We start from the raw sequence: 25,266 nt of genomic DNA on the forward strand, positions 1-25,266 counted from the left end.
GGGGTTATAAAGGATGGGAATGGGGGTTATAAAGGATGGGAATGGGGTTATAAAGGAAGGGAATGGGGGTTATAAAGGATGGGAATGGGGTTATAAAGGAAGGGAACGGGGTTATAAAGGATGGGAATGTGGGTTATAAAGGATGGGAATGGGGGTTATAAAGGATGGGAATGGGGTTATAAAGGAAGGTAACGGGGTTATAAAGGATGGGAATGGGGTTATAAAGGAAGGTAATGGGGTTATAAAGGAAGGTAACGGGGTTATAAAGGATAGGAATGGGGTTATAAAGGATAGGAATGGCGTTATAAAGGATGGGAATGGGGTTATAAAGGAAGGGAATGGGGGTTATAAAGGAAGGTAATGGGGTTAAAAAAGGAAGGGAATGGGGTTATAAAGGAAGGGAATGGGGTTATAAAGGAAGGTAACGGGGTTATAAAGGATGGGAATGGGGTTATAAAGGAAGGGAATGGGGTTATAAAGGAAGGTAACGGGGTTATAAAGGAAGGTAACGGGGTTATAAAGGATGGGAATGGGGTTATAAAGGAAGGTAACGGGGTTATAAAGGATGGGAATGGGGTTATAAAGGAAGGTAATGGGGTTATAAAGGATGGGAATGGGGTTAAAAAAGGAAGGGAATGGGGTTATAAAGGAAGGGAATGGGGTTAAAAAAGGAAGGGAATGGGGTTATAAAGGAAGGGAATGGGGTTATAAAGGAAGGGAATGAGGTTATAAAGGATGGGAATGGGGTTATAAAGGAAGGGAATGGGGTTATAAAGGAAGGTAATGGGGTTATAAAGGATGGGAATGGGGTTATAAAGGAAGGGAATGGGGTTATAAAGGATGGGAATGGGGTTATAAAGGAAGGTAACGGGGTTATAAAGGATGGGAATGGGGTTATAAAGGAAGGTAACGGGGTTGTAAAGGATAGGAATGGGGTTATAAAGGAAGGGAATGGGGGTTATAAAGGAAGGGAATGGGGTTATAAAGGAAGGGAATGGGGGTTATAAAGGAAGGGAATGGGGTTATAAAGGATGGGAATGGGGTTTATAAAGGATGGGAATGGGGGTTATAAAGGAAGGGAATGGGGTTATAAAGGAAGGGAATGGGGTTATAAAGGATGGGAATGGGGTTAAAAAAGGAAGCGAATGGGGTTATAAAGGAAGGGAATGGGGTTATAAAGGATGGGAATGGGGTTATAAAGGAAGGTAACGGGGTTATAAAGGATGGGAATGGGATTATAAAGGATGGGAATGGGGGTTATAAAGGAAGGTAATGGGGTTAAAAAAGGAAGGGAATGGGGTTATAAAGGAAGGTAACGGGGTTATAAAGGATGGGAATGGGGTTATAAAGGAAGGGAATGGGGGTTATAAAGGAAGGGAATGGGGGTTATAAAGGATGGGATTGGGGTTATAAAGGAAGGTAATGGGGTTATAAAGGATGGGAATGGGGGTTATAAAGGATGGGAATAGGGTTATAAAGGATGGGAATGGGGGTTATAAAGGATGGGAATGGGGGTTATAAAGGATGGGAATGGGGTTATAAAGGATGGGAATGGGGGTTATAAAGGATGGGAATGGGGTTATAAAGGAAGGGAATGGGGGTTATAAAGGATGGGAATGGGGTTATAAAGGAAGGGAACGGGGTTATAAAGGATGGGAATGTGGGTTATAAAGGATGGGAATGGGGGTTATAAAGGATGGGAATGGGGTTATAAAGGAAGGTAACGGGGTTATAAAGGATGGGAATGGGGTTATAAAGGAAGGTAATGGGGTTATAAAGGAAGGTAACGGGGTTATAAAGGATAGGAATGGGGTTATAAAGGATAGGAATGGCGTTATAAAGGATGGGAATGGGGTTATAAAGGAAGGGAATGGGGGTTATAAAGGAAGGTAATGGGGTTAAAAAAGGAAGGGAATGGGGTTATAAAGGAAGGGAATGGGGTTATAAAGGAAGGTAACGGGGTTATAAAGGATGGGAATGGGGTTATAAAGGAAGGGAATGGGGTTATAAAGGAAGGTAACGGGGTTATAAAGGAAGGTAACGGGGTTATAAAGGATGGGAATGGGGTTATAAAGGAAGGTAACGGGGTTATAAAGGATGGGAATGGGGTTATAAAGGAAGGTAATGGGGTTATAAAGGATGGGAATGGGGTTAAAAAAGGAAGGGAATGGGGTTATAAAGGAAGGGAATGGGGTTAAAAAAGGAAGGGAATGGGGTTATAAAGGAAGGGAATGGGGTTATAAAGGAAGGGAATGGGGTTATAAAGGATGGGAATGGGGTTATAAAGGAAGGGAATGGGGTTATAAAGGAAGGTAATGGGGTTATAAAGGATGGGAATGGGGTTATAAAGGAAGGGAATGGGGTTATAAAGGATGGGAATGGGGTTATAAAGGAAGGTAACGGGGTTATAAAGGATGGGAATGGGGTTATAAAGGAAGGGAATGGGGTTATAAAGGAAGGTAACGGGGTTATAAAGGATGGGAATGGGGTTATAAAGGAAGGTAACGGGGTTATAAAGGATGGGAATGGGGTTATAAAGGAAGGTAATGGGGTTATAAAGGATGGGAATGGGGTTAAAAAAGGAAGGGAATGGGGTTATAAAGGAAGGGAATGGGGTTAAAAAAGGAAGGGAACGGGGTTATAAAGGAAGGGAATTGGGTTATAAAGGAAGGGAATGGGGTTATAAAGGATGGGAATGGGGTTATAAAGGAAGGGAATGGGGTTATAAAGGAAGGTAATGGGGTTATAAAGGATGGGAATGGGGTTAAAAAAGGAAGGGAATGGGGTTATAAAGGAAGGGAATGGGGTTATAAAGGAAGGTAACGGGGTTATAAAGGATGGGAATGGGGTTATAAAGGAAGGGAATGGGGTTATAAAGGATGGGAATGGGTTATAAAGGATGGGAATGGGGTTATAAAGGAAGGTAACGGGGTTATAAAGGATGGGAATGGGGTTATAAAGGAAGGGAATGGGGTTATAAAGTAAGGTAACGGGGTTATAAAGGAAGGGAATGGGGTTATAAAGGAAGGGAATGGGGGTTATAAAGGATGGTAATGGGGTTATAAAGGATGGGAATGGGATTATAAAGGATGGGAATGGGGTTTATAAAGGATGGGAATGGGGTTATAAAGGAAGGGAATGGGGTTATAAAGGATGGGAATGGGGTTATAAAGGATGGGAATGGGGTTATAAAGGATGGTAATGGAGTTATAAAGGATGGGAATGGGGTTATAAAGGATGGGAATGGGGGTTATAAAGGATGGGAATGGAGTTATAAAGGAAGGGAACGGGGTTAAAAAAGGAAGGGAATGGGGTTAAGAAGAAAGGTAACGGGGGTATAAAGGATGGGAATGGGGTTATAAAGGATGGGAATGGGGTTATAAAGAAGGGAACGGGGTTATAAAGGATGGTAATGGAGTTATAAAGGATGGGAATGGAGTTATAAAGGAAGGGAACGGGGTTAAAAAAGGAAGGGAATGGGGTTAAGAAGAAAGGTAACGGGGTAATAAAGGATGGGAATGGGGTTATAAAGGATGGGAATGGGGGTTATAAAGGATGGGAATGGGGTTATAAAGGAAGGCAATGGGGTTATAAAGGATGGGAATGGGGTTATAAAGGAAGGGAATGGGATTATAAAGGATCAGAATGGGGTTATAAAGGATGGGAATGGGGTTATAAAGGATGGGAATGGGGTTATAAAGGAAGGGAATGGGGTTATAAAGGAAGGGAATGGGGTTATAAAGGATGGGAATGGGATTATAAAGGATCAGAATGGGGTTATAAAGGATGGGAATGGGGTTATAAAGGAAGGGAATGGGGTTATAAAGGAATGGAATGGGGTTATAAAGGATGGGAATGGGGTTATAAAGGAATGGAATGGGGTTATAAAGGATGGGAATGGGGGTTATAAAGGATGGGAATGGGGTTTATAAAGGATGGGAATGGGGTTATAAAGGATGGGAATGGGGGTTATATAGGATGGGAATGGGGTTATAAAGGATGGGAATGGGGGTTATAAAGGAAGATTTTAACGGTCATTTTGAGTGCGAGCAGCAGCTGAGTTTGAACGTACCCGGAAGGCTACAGCTAAGACAGTTTGTTTGAAAATTTCTTCCCGGTAGCGGGCAACGGTGTTGTTTGTCTCTTCACAGAAAGAGCGGGAGCAGCAGGGGGAAGTGACGATGACCAGAGGGGCAGCCGGGAATCGGAAGCTGGTGTAGCACAAGCTTAACTGGGTAGGTTTGTTTCCCTATAAAGGCACACAGGAGAGGAACCCGAGGCACTACAGAGGTAGTGCATCCCACCCGCCCTCCTCCTCTAACCTAATAATCAGACCCGTTGTGGTAAGTAGGTAAGTGCTGCATTTTGTTTGTTCAATTCTTTAGACCTAGTTTTTTTTTGAAAAGGTTACTTTTAGAGGGATGGCAGTGAAGGCAGTGCAATGTTCCTCTTGCATCGTGTTTGAGGGGAGGGATGCCATGGTCGTCCCTGCTGATTACACTTGCAGGAAGTGCACCCATCTCCAGCTCCTCCAAGACCGTGTTAGGGAACTGGAGCTGGAGTTGGATGAACTTAGGACCATTCGGGAGGCAGAGGGGCTCATAGATCGGAGCTTTAGGGAAGTAGTAACTCCAAAGATTGCAGACAGATGGGTGACAGTGAGGGGGACTGGGAGGAAGCAGCCAGTGCAGGGACCCCCTGCGGCCGTTCCCCTCAAGAACAAGTATACCGTTTTGGATACTTGTGGGGGTGGGGACTTACCGGGGGTAAGCAACGAGGTTCAGGCCTCTGGCACGGAGCCTGTCCCCGTTGCTCAGAAGGGAAGGGTGGTGAAAGGTAGAGCGATAGTTATTGGGGACTCGATAGTGAGGGGCACAGATAGGCGGTTTTGTGGGGGTGAGAGAGACTCACGTTTGGTATGTTGCCTCCCAGGTGCAAGGGTACGTGATGTCTCTGATCGTGTTTTCCGGGTCCTTAAGGGGGAGGGGGAGCAGCCCGAAGTCGTGGTCCATATTGGCACCAATGACATAGGTAGGAGGAGGGCTGAGGATGTTAGACAGGCTTTCAGGGAGCTAGGTTGGAAGCTCAGAGTTAGAACAAACAGAGTTGTTGTCTCTGGTTTGTTACCCGTGCCACGTGATAGAGAGTCGAGGAATAGGGAGAGAGAACAGTTAAATGCGTGGCTACAGGGATGGTGCAGGAGGGAGGGATTTCGGTACTTGGATAACTGGGGTTCTTTCTGGGGAAGGTGGGACCTCTATAGACAGGATGGTCTACACCTGAACCTGAGGGGCACCAGTATCCTTGGGGGGAGATTTGCTAGTGCTCTTGGTGGGGGGGGTTAAACTAACTCTGCAGGGGCATGGGAACCTTCCCTACACTGTTGCTTTAGGGTACAGAACCTGGAATGTACGGAGGTTAGGAACATGACATCAATCTCAAAGGAGGGTGCTTGTAAACAGGAAAGTGGCTTGAAGTGTGTATACTTCAATGCAAGAAGTATACGAAATAAGGTAGGTGAACTTGCAGCATGGGTTGGTACCTGGGATTTCGATGTTGTGGCTATTACGGAGACATGGGTAGAACAGGGACAGGATTGGCTGTTGCAGGTTCCAGGGTTTAAATGTTTTAGTAGGGTCAGAGGTGGGGGTAAAGAGGGGGAGGTGTGGCATTGCTTGTCAAAGATAGTATTACAGCGGTGGAAAGGACGATGGATGAAGATTTGTCATCTGAGGTAGTTTGGGCTGAGGTTAGAAATAGGAAATGTGAGGTCACCCTGTTAGGAGTTTTCTACAGGCCTCCTAATAGTCCGAGAGACGTAGATGAAAGGATTGCGAGGATGATTCAGGAGAAGAGTGAAAGTAACAGGGTGGTTGTTATGGGGGACTTTAACTTTCCTGATATTGACTGGGAAAGCTATAGCTCGAGTTCGTTAGATGGGTCGGTGTTTGTCCAATGTGTGCAGGAGGGTTTCCTGACACAATATGTAGACAGGCCAACAAGAGGTGAGGCCATACTGGATTTGGTTCTGGGTAATGAACCAGGCCAGGTGTTAGACTTGGAGGTAGGTGAGCACTTTGGGGACAGTGACCACAATTCGGTGACTTTTACTCTAGTGATGGAGAGGGATAAGTATGCACTGCAGGGCAAGAGTTATAGCTGGGGGCAGGGAAATTATGATGCGGTGAGGCATGATTTAGGATGCGTGGATTGGAAAAATAGGCTTCAAGGGAAGAACACAAATGATATGTGGAGATTGTTCAAGGAACAGCTAATGGGTGTCCTTGATAAGTATGTACCAGTCAGGCAGGGAGGAAAGGGTCGTGTGAGGGAGCCGTGGTTTAATAAGGAATTGGAATCCCTTGTTAAAGGGAAGAGGGCGGCCTATGTAAAGATGAGGCGTGAAGGTTCAGTTGGGGCGATTGAGAGTTATAAGGTAGCCAGGAAGGATCTAAAGAGAGAGCTAAGAGCAGCAAGGAGGGGACATGAAAAGTCCTTAGTTGGTAGGATTAGGGAAAACCCAAAGGCTTTCTATAGGTATGTCAGGAATAAAAGGATGACTAGGGTAGGTATCGGTCCAGTCAAGGATAGTAGTGGGAAGTTGTGTGTGGAGGCAGAGGAGATTGGTGAGACACTAAATCAATACTTTTCGTCAGTATTCACTCAGGAACAGGACACTGTTGCTGATGTGAATACTGAGTCACAATTAATTAGAATGGACGGCTTTGAGGTATGTAGGGAAGAGGTGTTGGAAATTCTGGAAAGGGTGAAAATAGATAAGTCCCCTGGGCCTGATGGCATTTATCCTAGGATTCTCTGGGAAGCAAGGGAGGAGATTGCAGAGCCATTGGCCTTGATTTTTATGTCCTCGTTGTCTACAGGAATAGTGCCAGAAGACTGGAGGCTAGCAAATGTGGTTCCCTTGTTCAAGAAGGGGAGTAGGGATAACCCTAGTAACTATAGGCCGGTGAGTGTCACTTCTGTTGTGGGCAAAGTCTTAGAGAGAATTGTAAGGGATAGGATTTATGAACATCTGGATAAGAATAATGTGATCAAGGATAGTCAGCATGGTTTTGTGAAGGGCAGGTCGTGCCTCACAAACCTTATTGAATTCTTTGAGAAGGTGACTAAGGAGGTGGACGAGGGGAAAGCGGTAGATGTGCTGTATATGGATTTTAGTAAGGCGTTTGATAAGGTACCCCATGGTAGGCTACTGCAAAAAATACGGAGGTATGGCATTGAGGGTGAGTTGGAGGTTTGGATTAGGAATTGGCTGGCTGGAAGAAGACAGAGGGTAGTAGTTGATGGTAAAGGTTCATCTTGGAGTGCCGTTACTAGCGGTGTTCCGCAAGGATCTGTTTTGGGACCATTGCTGTTTGTCATTTTTATAAATGACCTGGAGGAGGGGCTAGAAGTTTGGGTGAGCAAGTTTGCGGATGATACGAAAGTCGGTGGAGTTGTAGACAGTGAGGAAGGATGTGTCAGGTTACAGCAGGATATAGATAAGCTGCAGAGCTGGGCAGAAAGGTGGCAACTGGAGTTCAATGTGGGTAAGTGTGAGGTGATTCACTTTGGTATGAGTAACAAACAGATGGGGTACTGAGCTAATGGTTGGATACTTGGTAGTGTGGATGAGCAGAGGGATCTTGGTGTCCATGTACACAGATCTCTGAAAGTTGCCACCCAGGTAAATAGTGCAGTGAAGAAGGCATATGGTGTACTGGCTTTTATTGGTAGAGGAATTGAGTTCCGGAGTCCTGAGGTCATGTTGCAGTTATATAACACTCTGGTGCGGCCTCATCTGGAGTATTGTGTGCAGTTTTGGTCGCCATACTATAGGAAGGATGTGGAGGCATTGGAACGAGTGCAGAGGAGGTTTACCAGGATGTTGCCTGGTATGGTAGGAAAATCCTATGAGGAAAGGCTGAGGCACTTGGGACTGTTTTCATTGGAGAAAAGAAGGTTTAGGGGTGACTTGATAGAGGTGTACAAGATGATTAGGGGGTTAGATAGGGTTGACCATGAGAACCTTTTTCCACGTATGGAGTCAGCTATTACGAGGGGGCATAGCTTTAAATTAAGGGGTGGTAGGTATAGGACAGATGTTAGGGGTAGGTTCTTTACTCAGCGAGTCGTGAGTTCATGGAATGCCCTGCCAGTAGCAGTGGTGGACTCTCCCTCTTTATGGGCATTTAAACGGGCATTGGATAGGCATATGGAGGATAGTGGGTTAGTGTAGGTTAGGTGGGCTTGGATCGGCGCAACATCGAGGGCCAAAGGGCCTGTACTGCGCTGTATTCTTCTATGTTCTATGTTCTATGTTCTATTTCAGCAAAGCAGTACAAACACAACCAGATGACTCAACAAATTACTGGAATCTATTTGTGACTGTGTTTTCTCAACTAATTACCGTTCAAAACTCACAAGGGAGTAACTAAAGCCGTGACATGATTTCGAGAAAAGAGCCACCTACTTATTGCATTTACATAGCACCCTTTATCTAGCAACGTGTTCCCAAGATCATTAGCAAGGTTTGACCCCAAGCTACACCAGGGGAAACTGGGTTGTGTGGTCAAATGTTTGACTGAAAGGTCGGTTTTACAGAGTATCTTTCAGGAGGAGAGTGGGCTGGCACGGTACAGGGGTTGGAGAGAGCAGATTCCAGAGGGTACCAGTTCCAGCAGGCCAAGGGTGGAGCTACTGAAACTGGGGCGAGTGCGGGCGGTCTCAGTGGATTGCTGGGCTCAGGGAGATCACAGAGGTCAGGAACTGCATCGATAGTGAAACAAAATAATCAAAGGATCGATAAAGGAATATGAAGCCAAACCGACAGCAAAAGTAATTTGAGTAATGTATGGAGAGAAAGGAAGTGGTTCAGAAAGGAATGAGTCTGTTAAAGGGAAGTGTGGACCCGCCTGGTCTCCTCCCGAGAATGAAACTCCCTCAGCTCACTCTCCCTATCAGTCTCCTCGACTCCCCACTTCCTCATCAGGTCACACAGCACGGGAACAGGCCCTTCAGCCCATCGTCTCTGTGCTGACCAACAAACACCTGACTACACCGGTCCCCATTTACCTGCACTTGGGCCATGGCCTACAATGCCAGGCTTTTGAAATGCTCACCCAGGTGCTTTTCCAATGTTGTGAGGAGATCCTGCCTGCACCACCCTCTCAGGCAGCCCCTTCCACCTTCCAACCAGCCTCTGGGTGAAAATCCCTTACCTCCCATCTAAACCACTCTGACTCCTCACTCTGAACTGACGCCCTCTGGGCTCAGACATGTCTGCCAATGGGGAAAATGTTCTCATGGTCTACCCTGTCTCTACCCCTCATCATGTTGTATCAGATCCCCCACTCCCAGCCCCCTCTGCTCCAGGGAGAGCAATCCCAGTCTGTCCCAGTCTAGTCCCTCCTCATAGCAGAGACCTTCCATCCCTGGGAACATCCTGGGGAATCTCCTCTGTCCCCTCTCCAGCCCAATTCACCTCCTTCTGATAGTGTGGTGACCGGAACTGCACACAGTGTTCCATGTGCGGCCTAACCAATGTTAAATGAAGGTGTAACGAGACTTCCTTGTTCCTATATTGTCCACCCCAGCTAATGAAGGCAGCCATCCCATCTGCCTCCTTCTCCACCCTGTCTCACTATACTAACACCCTCAGGGATCTATAGATTGTACACCAAGGTCCCCTTTGTCCCTCAGTCCACCTTAGGGACCGACCATTCATTGTATATTCCCTGATTAAATCCCCCACAATGCATCAGCTCATTATTGGGATTAAATTCCATTTGCCATTGCTCTGCCCAGTTTATTAGCTGACCGCTATCAGACTGCAGTCCCCCTTCCACTGACACCCTCGTCATGCCTGGCTGAACTGGTCCTCCCCTGCAACAACTTCTCCTTCCAATCCTCCCATTTCCTCCAGTCCAAAGGGGTAGCCATGGGCACCCACATGGGCCCCAGCTATGCCCTACCTCTTGGTCTGGTACGTGGAACAGTCCATCTTCCACAGCTCCACCGACACCACCTCCCACCTCTTCCTCCACTACATCGATGACTGGATCAGCACCACCTCGTGCTCCCACGAGGAGGTTGAGCAGTTCACCAACACCTTCCACCCTGACCTCAAGATCACCTGGACCATCTCGGACACCTCCCTCCCCTTCCCAGACCTCCCCACTTCCTGCTGCTGTGTTTCCCTGTTGCTTTAGCTGCCTTCCTTGAACTATCGAATACAATACATGGAGGAGACAAGGTTAGACAGGGTGCAGAACCATAGGACCAGATGTTGCAGCCCACTGTATGGCCCCCCACCTGCAGAGAAGGGGGGGAGCAGCTCGAAATGTGTCAGACTGATGGTTAGGCCCTTGATCTGGGGACAGGTCCTGCTCCTGGCCCCTTCTCTGTAACACCAGCAACCAGGGATGAGACCTGGGCAGTTCGGGGTGGACTTACCCCAGCTGAAGCGAGCTGAGGGTTTGATATCGATCAGTGTAAGTTGCTGCCTTTGTAGCCTGCTCCTTTTCATCAAGCTCATATGGGCTTATTATGCTTCAATAATTGCTTTATTAATCATAACCATAAGAGACAGGAGCAGAATGAGATTATTCAGCCAATTGAGTCTCCTCCACCATTCAATCCTGGCTGTTTAGTTTCTCAATCCCATTCTCTTTCCTCCTCCCTGTGACCCTTTACTAATCAGGAACCTATCTGTCTCGGTCTTAAGCACACTCACTGACCCGGCCTCCATAGCTCTCTGACAGTGAGTGTCCACAGTGTCACCACCCTCCTCCACTCAGGTCGAAAACTGAGACTAGCCTTTGATTGAGGCTCAGGTCCTAGTCTCTCCTACTCATGGCAACATCTTCTCCCTGTCCAGTCTGCCCAGGCCTGTTCGTATCCTGTAGGTTTCCATCAGATCCCCCTCATCCTGCTAAACTCCACCGAGTACAGACCCAGTGTCCTCAACCACTCCTCATAGGACCAGCCAGAGAGTCAGAGAGATGTACAGCACGGAAACAGACCCTTCGGTCCAACCCGTCCATGCTGACCAACTATCCCAACCCCAATCTGGTCCCACCTGCCAGCACCCGGCCCATATCCCTCCAAACCCTTCCTATTCATATACCCATCCAGATGCCTCTGAAATGTTGCAATTGTACCAGCCTCTACCACTTCCTCTGGCAGCTCATTCCATACACATACCACCATCTGCCGTGGTGGATTCGAACCCGTCGCCCCAGAACATTAACCTGGAGTCCTGGATTAACAATCCGATGATATATTAGCATCGCACTATCAGCTTTCTTATTGATAATCTCATGAGTGGAGCATGTGCAGGGAGATATTGTTCCATTAATCTGCTCAGACATGCTGCGATTCACCTGTAGTTCAGGTGAGATGGCTAGGCATGTGACCATAGTTGGTGCAGAAAATAGCAAGTGGTTTGGTTGGAAGAGTGAGGGGACAGAGGCAGGATGCATGCTAAAAGGTACAATCTTAACCCAGAGTCCTGGGGATGTTCCGGAAAACTAGAGCACAGACATTCTGCTGAGGGTGTGTGAGGCTCTGGTTGGATCACATTTGGAATATTGTGAGCAGTTTTAGATTAGATTAGATTACCTACATTGTGGAAACAGGCCCTTCGGCCCAACAAGTCCACACCGACTCACCGAAACGTAACCCACCCAGACCCATTCTCCTACATTTACCCCCTCACCTAACACTATGGGTAATTTAGCCTGGCCAATTCCCCTGACCTGCACATTTTTGGATTGTGGGAGGAAACTGGAGGGGCATGGATAGGATAAATAGGCAAAGTCTTTTCCCTGGGGTGGGGAGTCCAGAACTAGAGGGCATAGGTTTAGGGTGAGAGGGGAAAGATATAAAAGAGACCTAAGGGGCAACTTTTTCATGCAGAGGGTGGTACGTGTATGGAATAAGCTGCCAGAGGAAGTGATGGAGGCTGGTACAATTTAAAAGGTATCTGGAGGGTATATGAATAGAAAGGGTTTAGGGGGAAATGCTGGCAAAGGGGACTAGATCAGTTTGGGATATCTGGTCAGCATGGACAAGTTGGACCAAAGGGTCTGTTTCTTTGCTGTACATCTCTATGACTCTATAAGTAGCCTTGCAATATGGATTGGCCGGGAGTCGGGAGACAGACAACAGATTGTGACTGGCTGGATGTGACAAGTAGGGTTCCCAGGAAATCAGGAAGGACTTGGTGTCTCCTCATAAATGATCTGGATACTCTCAACGCGGAGAGTTCAAAGCCCAACACTGTCAGGCCTCAGTTACAGGATTGAGTCTGACTTGGAGCATTCTCTAAAGGACATTAAAACAGAGCAACAGCAATACAGGACAAACAAAACCTTCCAAAGATGGGGAACGTCAGCTCGGAGGACAGATGGGTAACGCTGGGATTGTCCTTCATTGAGTCGAGAAGGTGAACAGAAAATTGAAGAGAGGTTCTCCAAATTTGGTGGAGCTGTCAGAGAAACCACTTTGCATTTGTCAAAGAGTCAGATCTAAGATACATGACACGGAGAGAAACATTTAGTCAGCGAGTTCTGGTCTGGAATTCCCCAAACAGAAGGAGTGATGGACGAAGATCCATTCTTTCAGCTGGATAAATGCCTGTAAAGGAGGAACTTTACCAGGATTCTGGGGCTAGGAGCAGTGAGTGGCCCTCGTTTCAAGGAGACGATGTAGTGAACCGTGTCCATTCCCTTCGCACCCCCGCCTCCCCATCTCTGCGATGACTGAGACCCACTTACTGGTTGTAAACTCCACACGGAGGAAGCAGTTGATGAAACCGTCCAAAGTGATCCTTCCTGATGAGTCACCGTACCTCAGAGTCATGAGACTGAGGGCAGAGTTAGTCACTGTAAATCCTTCAAGACACAACAAAACAAAAATCCAGAAAGTAACATGGGAAAAAAAAAAGAACAGCAGTTACTGTGAGACCCTGTACATGTCATCAATGCAATGTCAGTGTTTGCAACTTATTTTCATGTTGGTTGAGGTGAGGGAAGGCCATGCCAATGTAACAGTCACTATGGTGAACACCCAGAAGTCCTGGAATTGGTACAACACTGGTTAGATGATTCAAGTCCCGCGATACCATCCTGACAGTTATTCTCAGGACAGGTACACACAGACGAGATTCATGACAGGACTCCCATTGTCCTATCAAACACCCATCAGACAGATTTATCGAGGTTTATAAAATCATGAGGGGCATGGATAGGGTAAATAGTCAAGGTCTTTTCCCTGGGGTGGGGGAACTCCAAAACTAGAGGGCATATGATTAAGGTGAGAGGGGTAAGATTTAAAAGAGACCTGAGGGAAAAACTTTCACACAGAGGATGGTGTGTGTATGGAATGAGCTGCCAGAGGAAGTGGTAGAGGCTGGTACAATTACAGCATTTAAAAGGATGGGTGTATGAGTAGGAAGGGTTTGGAGGGAAATGCTGACAAATGGGACGATTTAGACTGAACGGTCTGTTTCTGTGCTGTACATCTCTATAACTCTTGGTATAACACAGATTAAATACTTGGTAAATCACCCCACTTTACAGTGTGATATCAAATACTCTCAAGCCTATAGGTTAGATACTGAGTAAAGTTCTCAGTGCTGTATTCTAATAAACAGCACTAGGGCAAGTAAAGTTTGAGTTAAATACAAAGTAAAGCTCCCACTACACATCAGATACAGTCCATGCAGATTCAACATGGAATTAGGCAAATAAATCTCCTATTACATTGTGTGTGATTTACTTATCTTTGAAGATAATTTATTGTGGGATGTTTTTAGATTTTGAACCAGTGACATATGGGTTTTCTGTGGCTGAAGGGATTTACTTGTAAGTATTTCTGTAGAGATGGAGATTTCTTTTGAAACTCAGTATTAGAAAGAGAATTCCTGTAAAGATTTGATTGCGATGGGAGAGTTTACAAGTATATAAGGTAATCAGTATAGTGCATTGCACTTTCAGGTGAAAGAATCACAAATTGCTTTTGAGTTTAGGGTAACACCATATCTTTAAAAAATTGCTTTCAAAAGTCTTAGTTGAAACCGCACATGCAAAAATGTTGCTCCTGAGAAAGCGAGGTAGTTTAGGACTAATAACATAGAGATTACTTCAGTGTCGTTTTAAACGTTCCAGACCAGAAGTGTTTGGTCAAAAACCTAGATAGGGCTATTTGAAGCAGAGAAAGTCCAAGCTCAGATGTATAAAGGCTACGGGAAGAGTCTATCAGAATCTCAAGATGGGCATTAAAGTCACCATTAAATTAAGCCCCATAAATATGAAATTGAAGGGAACTTTTTCTGATGTAAGGATTGCAAAGTAACATCTTGGGCATTAATGTCTTTTTTTTAACCATGTATTTCAAAATCTTGAATTTGTGTTGTGAGTAAAGAATTTGGTTTATTCTATTTTATCTTAATTTCTTTTCCATAATAATTTTATCTTTCATTTCAACCCAAGTCTGCATTGACCTGCAAAATACTCTCAGAGCAAGTTCAACACGAGTTAGACACACAAGAACACTCCTGCTACACTGTTGCATCAATTACTCCCAGGACAGGTACACCATGGGGAGTGATCCAGTGTAATACTCCCTCTGCACTGCCCCCAGTGGGTACTCCCAGGACAGGTACACCATGGGGTTAGATCCACTGTAATGCTCCCTCTGCACTGTCCCCAGTGGGTACTCCCAGGACAGGTACACCATGGGGATTGATCCAGTGTAATGCTCCCTCTGCACTGCCCCCAGTGGGTACTCCCAGGACAGGTACACCATGGGGAGTGATCCAGTGTAATACTCCCTCTGCACTGTCCCCAGTGGGTACTCCCAGGACAGGTACACCATGGGGATTGATCCAGTGTAATGCTCCCTCTGCACTGCCCCCAGTGGGTACTCCCAGGACAGGTACACCATGGGGTTAGATCCACTGTAATGCTCCCTCTGCACTGTCCCCAGTGGGTACTCCCAGGACAGGTACACCATGGGGATTGATCCAGTGTAATGCTCCCTCTGCACTGCCCCCAGTGGGTACTCCCAGGACAGGTACACCATGGGGATTGATCCAGTGTAATACTCCCTCTGCACTGCCCCCAGTGGGTACTCCCAGGACAGGTACACCATGGGGTTAGATCCACTGTAATGCTCCCTCTGCACTGTCCCCAGTGGGTACTCCCAGGACAGGTACACCATGGGGATTGATCCAGTGTAATACTCCCTCTGCACTGCCCCCAGTGGGTACTCCCAGGACAGGTACACCATGGGGAGTGATCCAGTGTAATACTCCCTCTGCACTGCCCCCAGTGGGTACTCCCAGGACAGGTACACCATGGGGAGTGATCCAGTGTAATGCTCCCTCTGCACTGCCCCCAGTGGGTACTCCCAGGACAGGTACACCATGGGGATTGATCCAGTGTAATGCTCCCTTTGCACTGCCCCCAGTGGGTACTCCCAGGACAGGTACACCATGGGGATTGATCCAGTGTAATACTCCCTCTGCACTGCCCCCAGTGGGTACTCCCAGGACAGGTTCACCATGGGGTTAGATCCAGTGTAATACTCCCTCTGCACTGTCCCCAGTGGGTACTCCCAGGACAGGTTCACCATGGGGATTGACCCAGTGTAATGCTCCCTCTGCACTGTCCCCAGTGGGTACTCCCAGGACAGGTACACCATGGGGATTGACCCAGTGTAATGCTCCCTCTGCACTGTCCCCAGTGGGTACTCCCAGGACAGGTACACCATGGGGATTGACCCAGTGTAATACTCCCTCTGCACTGCCCCCAGTGGGTACTCCCAGGACAGGTACAGCATGGGGATTGACCCAGTGTAATACTCCCTCTGCACTGTCCCCAGTGGGTATTCCCAGGACAGGTACTCCATAGGGATTGATCCAGTGTAATACTCCCTCTGCACTGTCCCCAGTGGGTATTCCCAGGACAGGTACACCATAGGGATTGATCCAGTGTAATACTCCCTCTGCACTGTCCCCAGTGGGTATTCCCAGGACAGGTACACCATAGGGATTGATCCAGTGTAATACTCCCTCTGCACTGTCCCCAGTGGGTATTCCCAGGACAGGTACACCATAGGGATTGATCCAGTGTAATACTCCCTCTGCACTGTCCCCAGTGGGTATTCCCAGGACAGGTACACCACAGGGATTGATCCAGTGTAATACTCCCTCTGCACTGTCCCCAGAGGGTATTCCCAGGACAGGTACACCGTGGGGATTGATCCATTGGAATGTTTATTGTAAGAGTGAGCTGAGGAATAGTTTCTAACTCCCCACTGAAGAATGGGGCACTGACACAGGCATCCTACACAACACGGGAATGATATACCAACAGCAGACTGCAGGCCAGGAACAGGGAGAAAGCCATTGGGCCTGATGACAGGAAGTACACTGGGAACTCATATCACAAACTCAAAACAACGTCTTCAGAGCTGGTTCAAAAAGTAACATGGAAAAATCATTGATAAATGAGGACTGATACAGTGCAAGTTAGATACAGAGTCAAGCTCCCTCTACAGTGTCCCATCTAACACTCCCAGCGCAGATACACCGTGGGGTTAGATACAGAGTCAAGCTCTCTCTACAGTGTCCCATCTAACACTCCCAGCGCAGATACACCGTGGGGTTAGATACAGAGTCAAGCTCCCTCTACAGTGTCCCATCTAACACTCCCAGTGCAGATACACCGTGGGGTTAGATACAGAGTCAAGCTCTCTCTACAGTGTCCCATCTAACACTCCCAGTGCAGATACACCGTGGGGTTAGATACAGAGTCAAGCTCCCTCTACAGTGTCCCATCTAACACTCCCAGCGCAGATACACCGTGGGGTTAGATACAGAGTCAAGCTCCCTCTACAGTGTCCCATCTAACACTCCCAGCGCAGATACACCGTGGGGTTAGATACAGAGTCAAGCTCTCTCTACAGTGTCCCATCTAACACTCCCAGCGCAGATACACCGTGGGGTTAGATACAGAGTCAAGCTCTCTCTACAGTGTCCCATCTAACACTCCCAGCGCAGATACACCGTGGGGTTAGATACAGAGTCAAGCTCTCTCTACAGTGTCCCATCTAACACTCCCAGTGCAGATACACCGTGGGGTTAGATACAGAGTCAAGCTCTCTCTCTACAGTGTCCCATCTAACACTCCCAGTGCAGATACACCGTGGGGTTAGATACAGAGTCAAGCTCTCTCTCTACAGTGTCCCATCTAACACTCCCAGTGCAGATACACCGTGGGGTTAGATACAGAGTCAAGCTCTCTCTCTACAGTATCCTGTCTAACACTCCCAGTGCAGATACACCGTGGGGTTAGATACAGAGTCAAGCTCTCTCTCTACAGTATCCTGTCTAACACTCCCAGTGCAGATACACTGTGGGGTTAGATACAGAGTCAAGCTCTCTCTACAGTGTCCCATCTAACACTCCCAGTGCAGATACACCGTGGGGTTAGATACAGAGTCAAGCTCTCTCTACAGTGTCCCATCTAACACTCCCAGTGCAGATACACCGTGGGGTTAGATACAGAGTCAAGCTCTCTCTACAGTGTCCCATCTAACACTCCCAGTGCAGATACACCGTGGGGTTAGATACAGAGTCAAGCTCTCTCTCTGCACTGTTCTATGAGACGTGGTAATCATTCTCACGTTCTCGCTAGTGAAAAATTGAGCTTTTCACAGGCCCTGACCATCAACCTCCTGCCCTCCGAGCCAATCCGAATGGCCTCAATGGTGGCTGGGGAGTGGGGATGGAACATACCTACTTCCTGCAGCCTCTTGGAGAGTTGGGCTGGATTCAGCCGTCCCATTCCATCCAGGTCACTCTTGTGGAAGAGTTCCTAACACACAGACAGAGACAGAGGGATACACAGAATGAGCTTTTGAAATCACCGAGCTCTCACTATCCTGGTAACAAGGCATTGTTTGTTCAAGGGTCTTCCTTCCCTCCTCCCGGCACCCCCTGGGAAACCTTCCTCCCCTTCTTTCTCATCGACTCCTTCATCAAACCAACTACTATCCTCACCCATACCAACGTGTTCACTGATCGCTGGGGGCCTTGGGCCAGTCAGCATGGGGTTGCTCAACCGGTCGAAACTGGCACAAACACCAAACATCGGGCCAAGGGCAGGTCCCCAGATCCTGAGCAACGTGGCACTGGGAAGCTCACCATTTGTTCGAGTTGTCGAAGGAGACGATTAGCATTGTTGTCAACTCAAGCTCCATGACATCTCCATAGGGACGCCTCAGGAGAGTGGCATTGGAAAAGCAAGGCAGGTCAGTCAGCATCCGAGGAACAGGAAAGTCAAGGTTTCGGGCATAAGGCCTTCATCAGGAATGTGGGGAGGACCCAAGGGGGCTTCGAGTGGGGTTGGGGGGGGTGGGGATGGTAGCTGAGAGTACGATAGGACGATGCTGGCTGGGGGGGGGGGGGGGGAAACGGGAGTGATGGTGATAGGTCGGAGAGGAGGGTGGAGTGGATAGGTGGGAGGGAAGACGGACAGGTAGGACAGGTCATGAGGGTGGTGCCGGGTTGGAGGGTTGCACCTGGGCTGAGGTGGGGGAAGGGGAAATGAGGAAACTGCTGAGGCCGTGTGGTTGGAGGTTCCCAAGGTGAATGATGAGGTGTTCTTCCTCCAGGCGTCAGGTGGTTCGGGTTTGGCGATGGAGGAGGCCCAGGACTTGCATGTCCTTGGCGGGGTGGGAGGGGGAGTTGAAGTGTTCGGCCACGGGGCATTGGGGTTGGTTAGTGCCTGCGTCCTGGCCACATTCCTGATGGAGGCCTCCTGCCCGAAACGTCGATTTTTCCTGCTCCTCGGATACTGCCTGCGCTTTTCCAGCGCCACACACTCTTCGACTCTGATCTCCAGCATCTGCAGACCTCACCTCCTTCTAGCAGTCCCTCAGGATACGGTCATGGCATCGTAACGTCGTACTGTACGAATGAGGCCCTTCGGCCCATTGAGGCAGCACTCAAATCTCAATCTGCGCCAGTCCCACTTCCTAGTACGGCCTTAGATGTTACCACGTTTCCAGTGCTCATCCACATTCTCTTGAAAGGTTGTGAGGTTTCCCATCTCAAACTCCCCCCACCCCCTCCCCCTCCCCGGGGCAGTGCATTCCAGACTCCCATCACTCTCTGAGTGAAAAGCCCCTTCCTCAAATCCACTCTCAGCCGTCCTGCATTTCACTTTAAAATCCTGCTCCCTCGTTATTTAGCTTCAACTAAATGGAACGGTGACTCTCACACTGTCCATGTCCCTCGATCTTATTCAAGACTCCTCCCCACCCCTACTCTAATAAAAACAACCTGAGCGTATCCGGCCTCTCTCCATCACTGAAATGCTCCATCCCAGGCAGCGTCCTGGTGAGTCTCCTCCACCCCCCCCCTCCAGTGTGACCCCAATCCTCCCTACAGTGCGGTGACACACACAGAGCAACACACACTGCTCCAGCTGGGACCTGTCCAGCTCCAACAATAACCTCCCTGCTGGGATTATCTACGCCATGAGTGATAAAGGCAAGCATCCCGTATGCCTCCGTAATGACCCTATTATTCCATTCTGCCACCTTCAGGGATCTGTGGACAAGTCGTGTTCCTCTAAGCTTCCTGGTGTCTTGCTATTCATCGAGTCCTCCCTTATCCTGTTCCTTCTTCCAAAGTACATCACCCTCACATGTATCAGCGTTAAACTCTATCAGCCCCTGACCTACCCATCTGACCACTCCATTTATATCTTCCGAGAATCTAACCCCTTGTCTCCTCACCATTAGCCACCCAGCCAATCTTTGTGTCATCCGCAAACTTGTGTATCAACCCTTCACAATCTCATCTCCAGTGTTTATGAATATTCCAAATAATAAGGAACCAGCAGTCACTCCTGCACATTGGGGTCCAGTCTCCCAAACAACCTTCTCCCACCATCCCCTGACTCCCATCACCACCCAAGTGTGGATCCACTTGTCCAGTTGCTATGAGATCCCATGAGATTTTATCCTCTTTATCAGTCTCCTATATGGGACCTTGTCAAATACATAGAAACTACATCAACTACCCCCCCCCATCGACACACTCGGTCACCTTCTCAAAAAGTTCAATCATATTCATGTGGGCGGCACGGTGGCACAGTGGGCGGCACGGTGGCACAGTGGTTAGCACTGCTGCCTCACAGCGCCAGAGACCCGGGTTCAATTCCCGCCTCAGGCGACTGACTGTGTGGAGTTTGCACGTTCTCCCCGTGTCTGCGTGGGTTTCCTCCGGGTGCTCCGGTTTCCTCCCACAGTCCAAAGGTGTGCAGGTTAGGGGAACTGGCCATGCTAATTAGGTGAAGGGGTAAACGTAGGGGAATGGGTCTGGGTGGGTTGCTCTTTGGAGGGTCAGTGTGGACTTGTTGGGCCGAAGGGCCTGTTTCCACACTGTAAGTAATCTAAGTAAATATTTTTTCTGCAAAGCCACACTGACGATCCCTGATCACACCTTGCCTCCCGAACTGGACATTAATTCTCTCCTTCAGACTTTTCTCCCAATACTAGTCTGACCATTGATCTGAGACTCCCTGGTCTGGAATGCCCACCTTCTTTACAAGTGGAACCTCATTAGCTGTCCTCCGGTCTGTTAGCACCTCCACTATGGCCAGAGAGGAATTAGAAATTTAGGTCCTAGGCCCAACCATCTTCAGCTACTTCATCATTGACCTTCCCCTCCATCAGAATATCACGAGTGGGATGTTTGCTGATGATTACACAATAGTCAGCACCATTTAGAGTCATAGAGATGTACAGCATGGAAACAGACCCTTCGGTCCAACCCGTGCATGCCGACCAGATATCCCAACCCAATCTAGTCCCACCTGCCAGCACCCAGCCCATATCCCTCCAAACCCTTCCTATTCATATACCCATCCAAATGCCTCTTAAATGTTGCAATTGTACCAGCCTCCACCACTCCCTCTGGCAGCTCATTCCATACACATACCACCCTCTGAGTGAAAAAGTTGCCCCTTAGGTCCTTTTATATCTTTCCCCTCTCACCCTAAACCTATGCCCTCTAGTTCTGGACTCCCTGACCCCAGAGAAAAGACTTTGTCTATTTATCCTATCCATGCCCCTCACAATTTTGTAAACCTCTATAAGGTCACCCGTCAGTCTCCGACGCTCTAGGGAAAACAGCCCCAGCCTGTTCAGCCTCTCCCTATAGCTCAAATCCTCCAACCCTGGCAACATCCATGGAAATCTTTTCTGAACTCTCAAGTTTCACAACATCTTTCCGATAGGATGGATACCAGAATTGCACGCAATATTCCAACAGTGGCATACCCAATGTCCTGAAGAGCCGCAACATGACCTCCCAACTCCTGTACTCAATACTCTGACCAATAAAGGAAAGCATACCAAACGCCTTCTTCACTAACCTATCTACCTGTGACTCCACTTTCAAGGAGCAATGAACCTTCGCTCAAAGGTCTCTTTGTTCAGCAACACTCCCCAAACCCTGAAGTAGTCCATGTTGCAATACAACAAGATCTGGACAATATCCAGGCTTGGTCTGATGAGTGGCAAGTAACATTCGTGCCCCATAAATGCCAGGCTGTAACCATCTCCAGTAAGAGACAATCCAACCACTGCTCCTTGACATTCAATGGTGTTACCACCACTGAATCCCTCACTGCCAACATCCTGGGGGCTATCATTGACCAGAAACTCAACTGGACTCACCATATAAACACAGCGGCTACAAGAACAGGTCAGAGGTTAGGAATACTGCAGTGAGTAACTCACCTCCTGACTCCCAAGGCTCAAGGCTCAAGTCAGGAGTGTGAGGAATACTCCCCACTTGCCCCTGGATGGGGCAGCTCCAACAGCACTCAAGAAGCTTGACACCATCCAGGAGAAAGCAGCCCCCACTTGACTGGCACCACATCCACAAGCATCCACTCCCTACCCTCCCAACACTCAGCAGCAGAAGCAGTGTGTACTATCTACACGATGCCCTGCAGAAATTCACCAAAGATCCTCAGGCAGCAACTTCCAAACTCATGACCACTTCCATCGAGAAGGACAAGGGTAGCAGATACATGGGAACGCCACCCCCTGGAAGTGCCCCTCCAAGACCCTCACCATCCTGACTTGGAAATATATTGTCCTTACTTCACTGTCGCTGGGTCACAATCTTAGAACTCCCTCCCTAAGGGGCATTATGGGTCAACCCACAGCACGTGGGCTGCAGCGGTTCAAGAAGGCAGCTCACCCCCACCTTCTCAAGGGGCAACTAGGGACGGGCAATAAACACTGATATCCCATGAGTGGATAAATAAAAGTCAAATTTCAGCCTGTGATGATATCAGACAGCAAACCGTTAGATTTTTCTGCTGGCTGGCAGTTTTCATGGTCACCTGGGTTGCCAGTCCCACCATGTCACACCCACACGATTGTGGGATTTGAACGATTTGACCAGAATAACTCTCCTCAAAGGCAGCGAATCCAGATGGAGTGTTGCTCCATACAGCTCAACTGTAGGTGCCGAGTGGAAGGTGTCTCAGAGAAACACAGTGCAGGCAACAAGGTGGGAAATGTGGCCGGGTTTAGGGATCGTGGATTACAGCAGGTCAGGCTATCAGGGTAAAAACAAGACCCCTGTCACGTCTCAGCCTGTTATTAACCAAAAGATCTTGTGAGTCACTGCTGTTTGCTCTAACGTACCTTAAAAAGCATCAGTTTCTCCCACAGGCGCCTGAAGTCGTGTTTGTCGAGTCCTCCTGTTCCACTGAACTGTGTCTGCCAGTTAAGTCTAGACACCGTGACCACAGTGAGGAAAACAGAGTGTTAATTATACTGCCACTTGCCAGAGAGAGATTCCAGCCAAGGGCTGTGTCTGAGAGGCAGTGTGTATCAGACAGAACCCAATCAGGCAGTTAGCCGTGCTGGAAGGGCCAGCCCCTGCCTGGGGGATACCGGTCGTGGGTGAGTGTGTGGGGACCACTGGTTTGACATGTTTTACTCTGACTGGAGTCAGAATCAGTGTCTGACCCCCTGTGGAATACACACAGGTTCTGTCAGTGTGGGATCACACTCTGTCCTCATCCAAGACTCAGCAAAGATTATTGGACTTTTAAATTAGTCCTTTGTTTCCTTATGTTTTACATTAAAGGCTTTTTGCAGTTTAAACTCACTTAGTTTTTCATTTCTCTACAATCCGATGAAGCATTGCATAACATTTTAACTCACTTTTTCCCTCCAACTTTGTGCCAAAGTGTTTTGTATACATTGGTCCTAAGAGAGAGCCGTGTGTGGTGACATTCCACACTTTTCACTGGACTCCTGTCCTTCTGTACTTGAGTACACGAGACACTAAAATCGAACATTTCAGTTTGAACCTATCTAAGTTAAGACACCATGCACTCATGCCAAGCTGCAGAATGTGGGCAAGAGTCGAATGCAGTTCCAAACACACACGAAGGTGTCTGGAGCAGTGTCCAGGCCACGGCCCCTTGTTACTGGTTCAGCGACAGCTCAGCAGTTGGAAATTCAGATCACCAAGGTCAGGGCATTGCTCCAGCCTCAGGTAAGGCCACGTCTCTCACAGCCCCAGAGCCCAGGGGCTCCCTCTGTCACCCACACCCCAGGGGCTCCCTCAGTCCCCCAGACCCACCCCCACACCCCAGGGATTCACTCTGTCCCCCAGACTCACCCCCACACCCCAGGGATTCACTCTGTCCCCCAGACCCACCCCCACACCCCAGGGATTCACTCTGTCCCCCAGACTCACCCCCACACTCCAGGGACTCACTCTGTCCCCCAGACCCACCCCCACACTCCAGGGATTCACTCTGTCCCCCAGACCCACCCCCACACTCCAGGGATTCACTCTGTCCCCCAGACTCACCCCCACACTCCAGGGGCTCCCTCAGTCCCCCAGACCACCCCCACACCCCAGGGACTCACTCTGTCCCCCAGACCCACCCCCACATTCCAGGGACTCACTCTGTCCCCCAGACCAACCCCACACCCCAGGGGATCACTATGTCCCCCAGACTCACCCCCACACCCCAGGGGCTCACTCTGTCCCCCAGACCCACCCCCACACCCCAGGGGCTCACTCTGTCCCCCAGACTCACCCCCACACCCCAGGGGCTCCCTCAGTCCCCCAGACCCACCCCACACCCCAGGGGATCACTATGTCCCCCAGACTCACCCCCACACCCCAGGGGATCACTCTGTCCCCCAGACCCACCCCCACACCCGAGGGACTCACTCTGTCCCCCAGACTCACCCCCACACCCCAGGGGCTCCCTCAGTCCCCCAGACCCACCCCACACCCCAGGGGATCACTATGTCCCCCAGACTCACCCCCACACCCCAGGGGATCACTCTGTCCCCCAGACCCACCCCCACACCCCAGGGATTCACTCTGTCCCCCAGACCCACCCCACACCCCAGGGGATCACTATGTCCCCCAGACTCACCCCCACACCCCAGGGGATCACTCTGTCCCCCAGACCCACCCCCACACCCGAGGGACTCACTCTGTCCCCCAGACCCACCCCACACCCGAGGGTCTCACTCTGTCCCCCAGACTCTCCCCCACACCCGAGGGTCTCACTCTGTCCCCCAGACTCTCCCCCACACCCGAGGGTCTCACTCTGTCCCCCAGACCCACCCCCACACCCCAGGGTCTCACTCTGTCCCCCAGACCCACCCCCACACCCCAAGGGCACACTCTGTCCCCCAGACCCACCCCCACACCCCAGGGTCTCACTCTGTCCCCCAGACCCACCCCCACACCCCAGGGACTCACTCTGTCCCCCAGACCCACACCCACACCCCTGGGGATCACTCTGTTCCCCTGACCCAACCCTACACTCCAGGAACTCACTCTGTCCCCCTGACCCACCCCCACACCCCAGGAACTCACTCTGTCCCCCTGACCCACCCCCACTAACCCATTCGGTTGCACTAATCACACGATGTTGTTGACATGTTTAAGGAGGGGTCCCACTGCCCCACGAGATAATGGCTGTGTGTGTGTGCGCGTGGTGTGTGTGTGGGCGGTGTGTGTGTGTGTGGGCGGTGTGTGTGTGGGGGTGGGTGTGGGGGTGTGTGGGTGTGTGTTTGTGTGGGTGTGGATGTGTGTGTGGTGTGTGTGCGCGGTGTGTGTGTGTGGTGTGTGTGCGTGGTGTGTGTGGGCGGTGTGTGTGTGGGCGGTGTGTGTGTGGGCGGTGTGTG

At 49.3% G+C, this 25,266-nt stretch overlaps 1 protein-coding gene across 1 annotated transcript in view; it reads right to left on the reverse strand.

Annotated features, from left to right (window-relative positions):
* Positions 1-25,266, reverse strand: part of LOC140456622 (calpain-14-like) — a 182,915-nt gene that overhangs the window by 22,792 nt on the left and 134,857 nt on the right. The window contains exons 19-21 of the mRNA XM_072550752.1: positions 22,744-22,812; positions 17,807-17,885; positions 12,780-12,896 (exon numbers count right to left, since the gene is read on the reverse strand). Of these exons, the coding sequence (XP_072406853.1) occupies positions 12,780-12,896; positions 17,807-17,885; positions 22,744-22,812 (265 nt within the window). The remainder of the gene's footprint in view (positions 1-12,779; positions 12,897-17,806; positions 17,886-22,743; positions 22,813-25,266) is intronic.

This window comes from Chiloscyllium punctatum, chromosome 3 (genome assembly GCF_047496795.1).
Source record: "Chiloscyllium punctatum isolate Juve2018m chromosome 3, sChiPun1.3, whole genome shotgun sequence".
NCBI classification, from domain to species: Eukaryota; Metazoa; Chordata; class Chondrichthyes; order Orectolobiformes; family Hemiscylliidae; genus Chiloscyllium; species Chiloscyllium punctatum.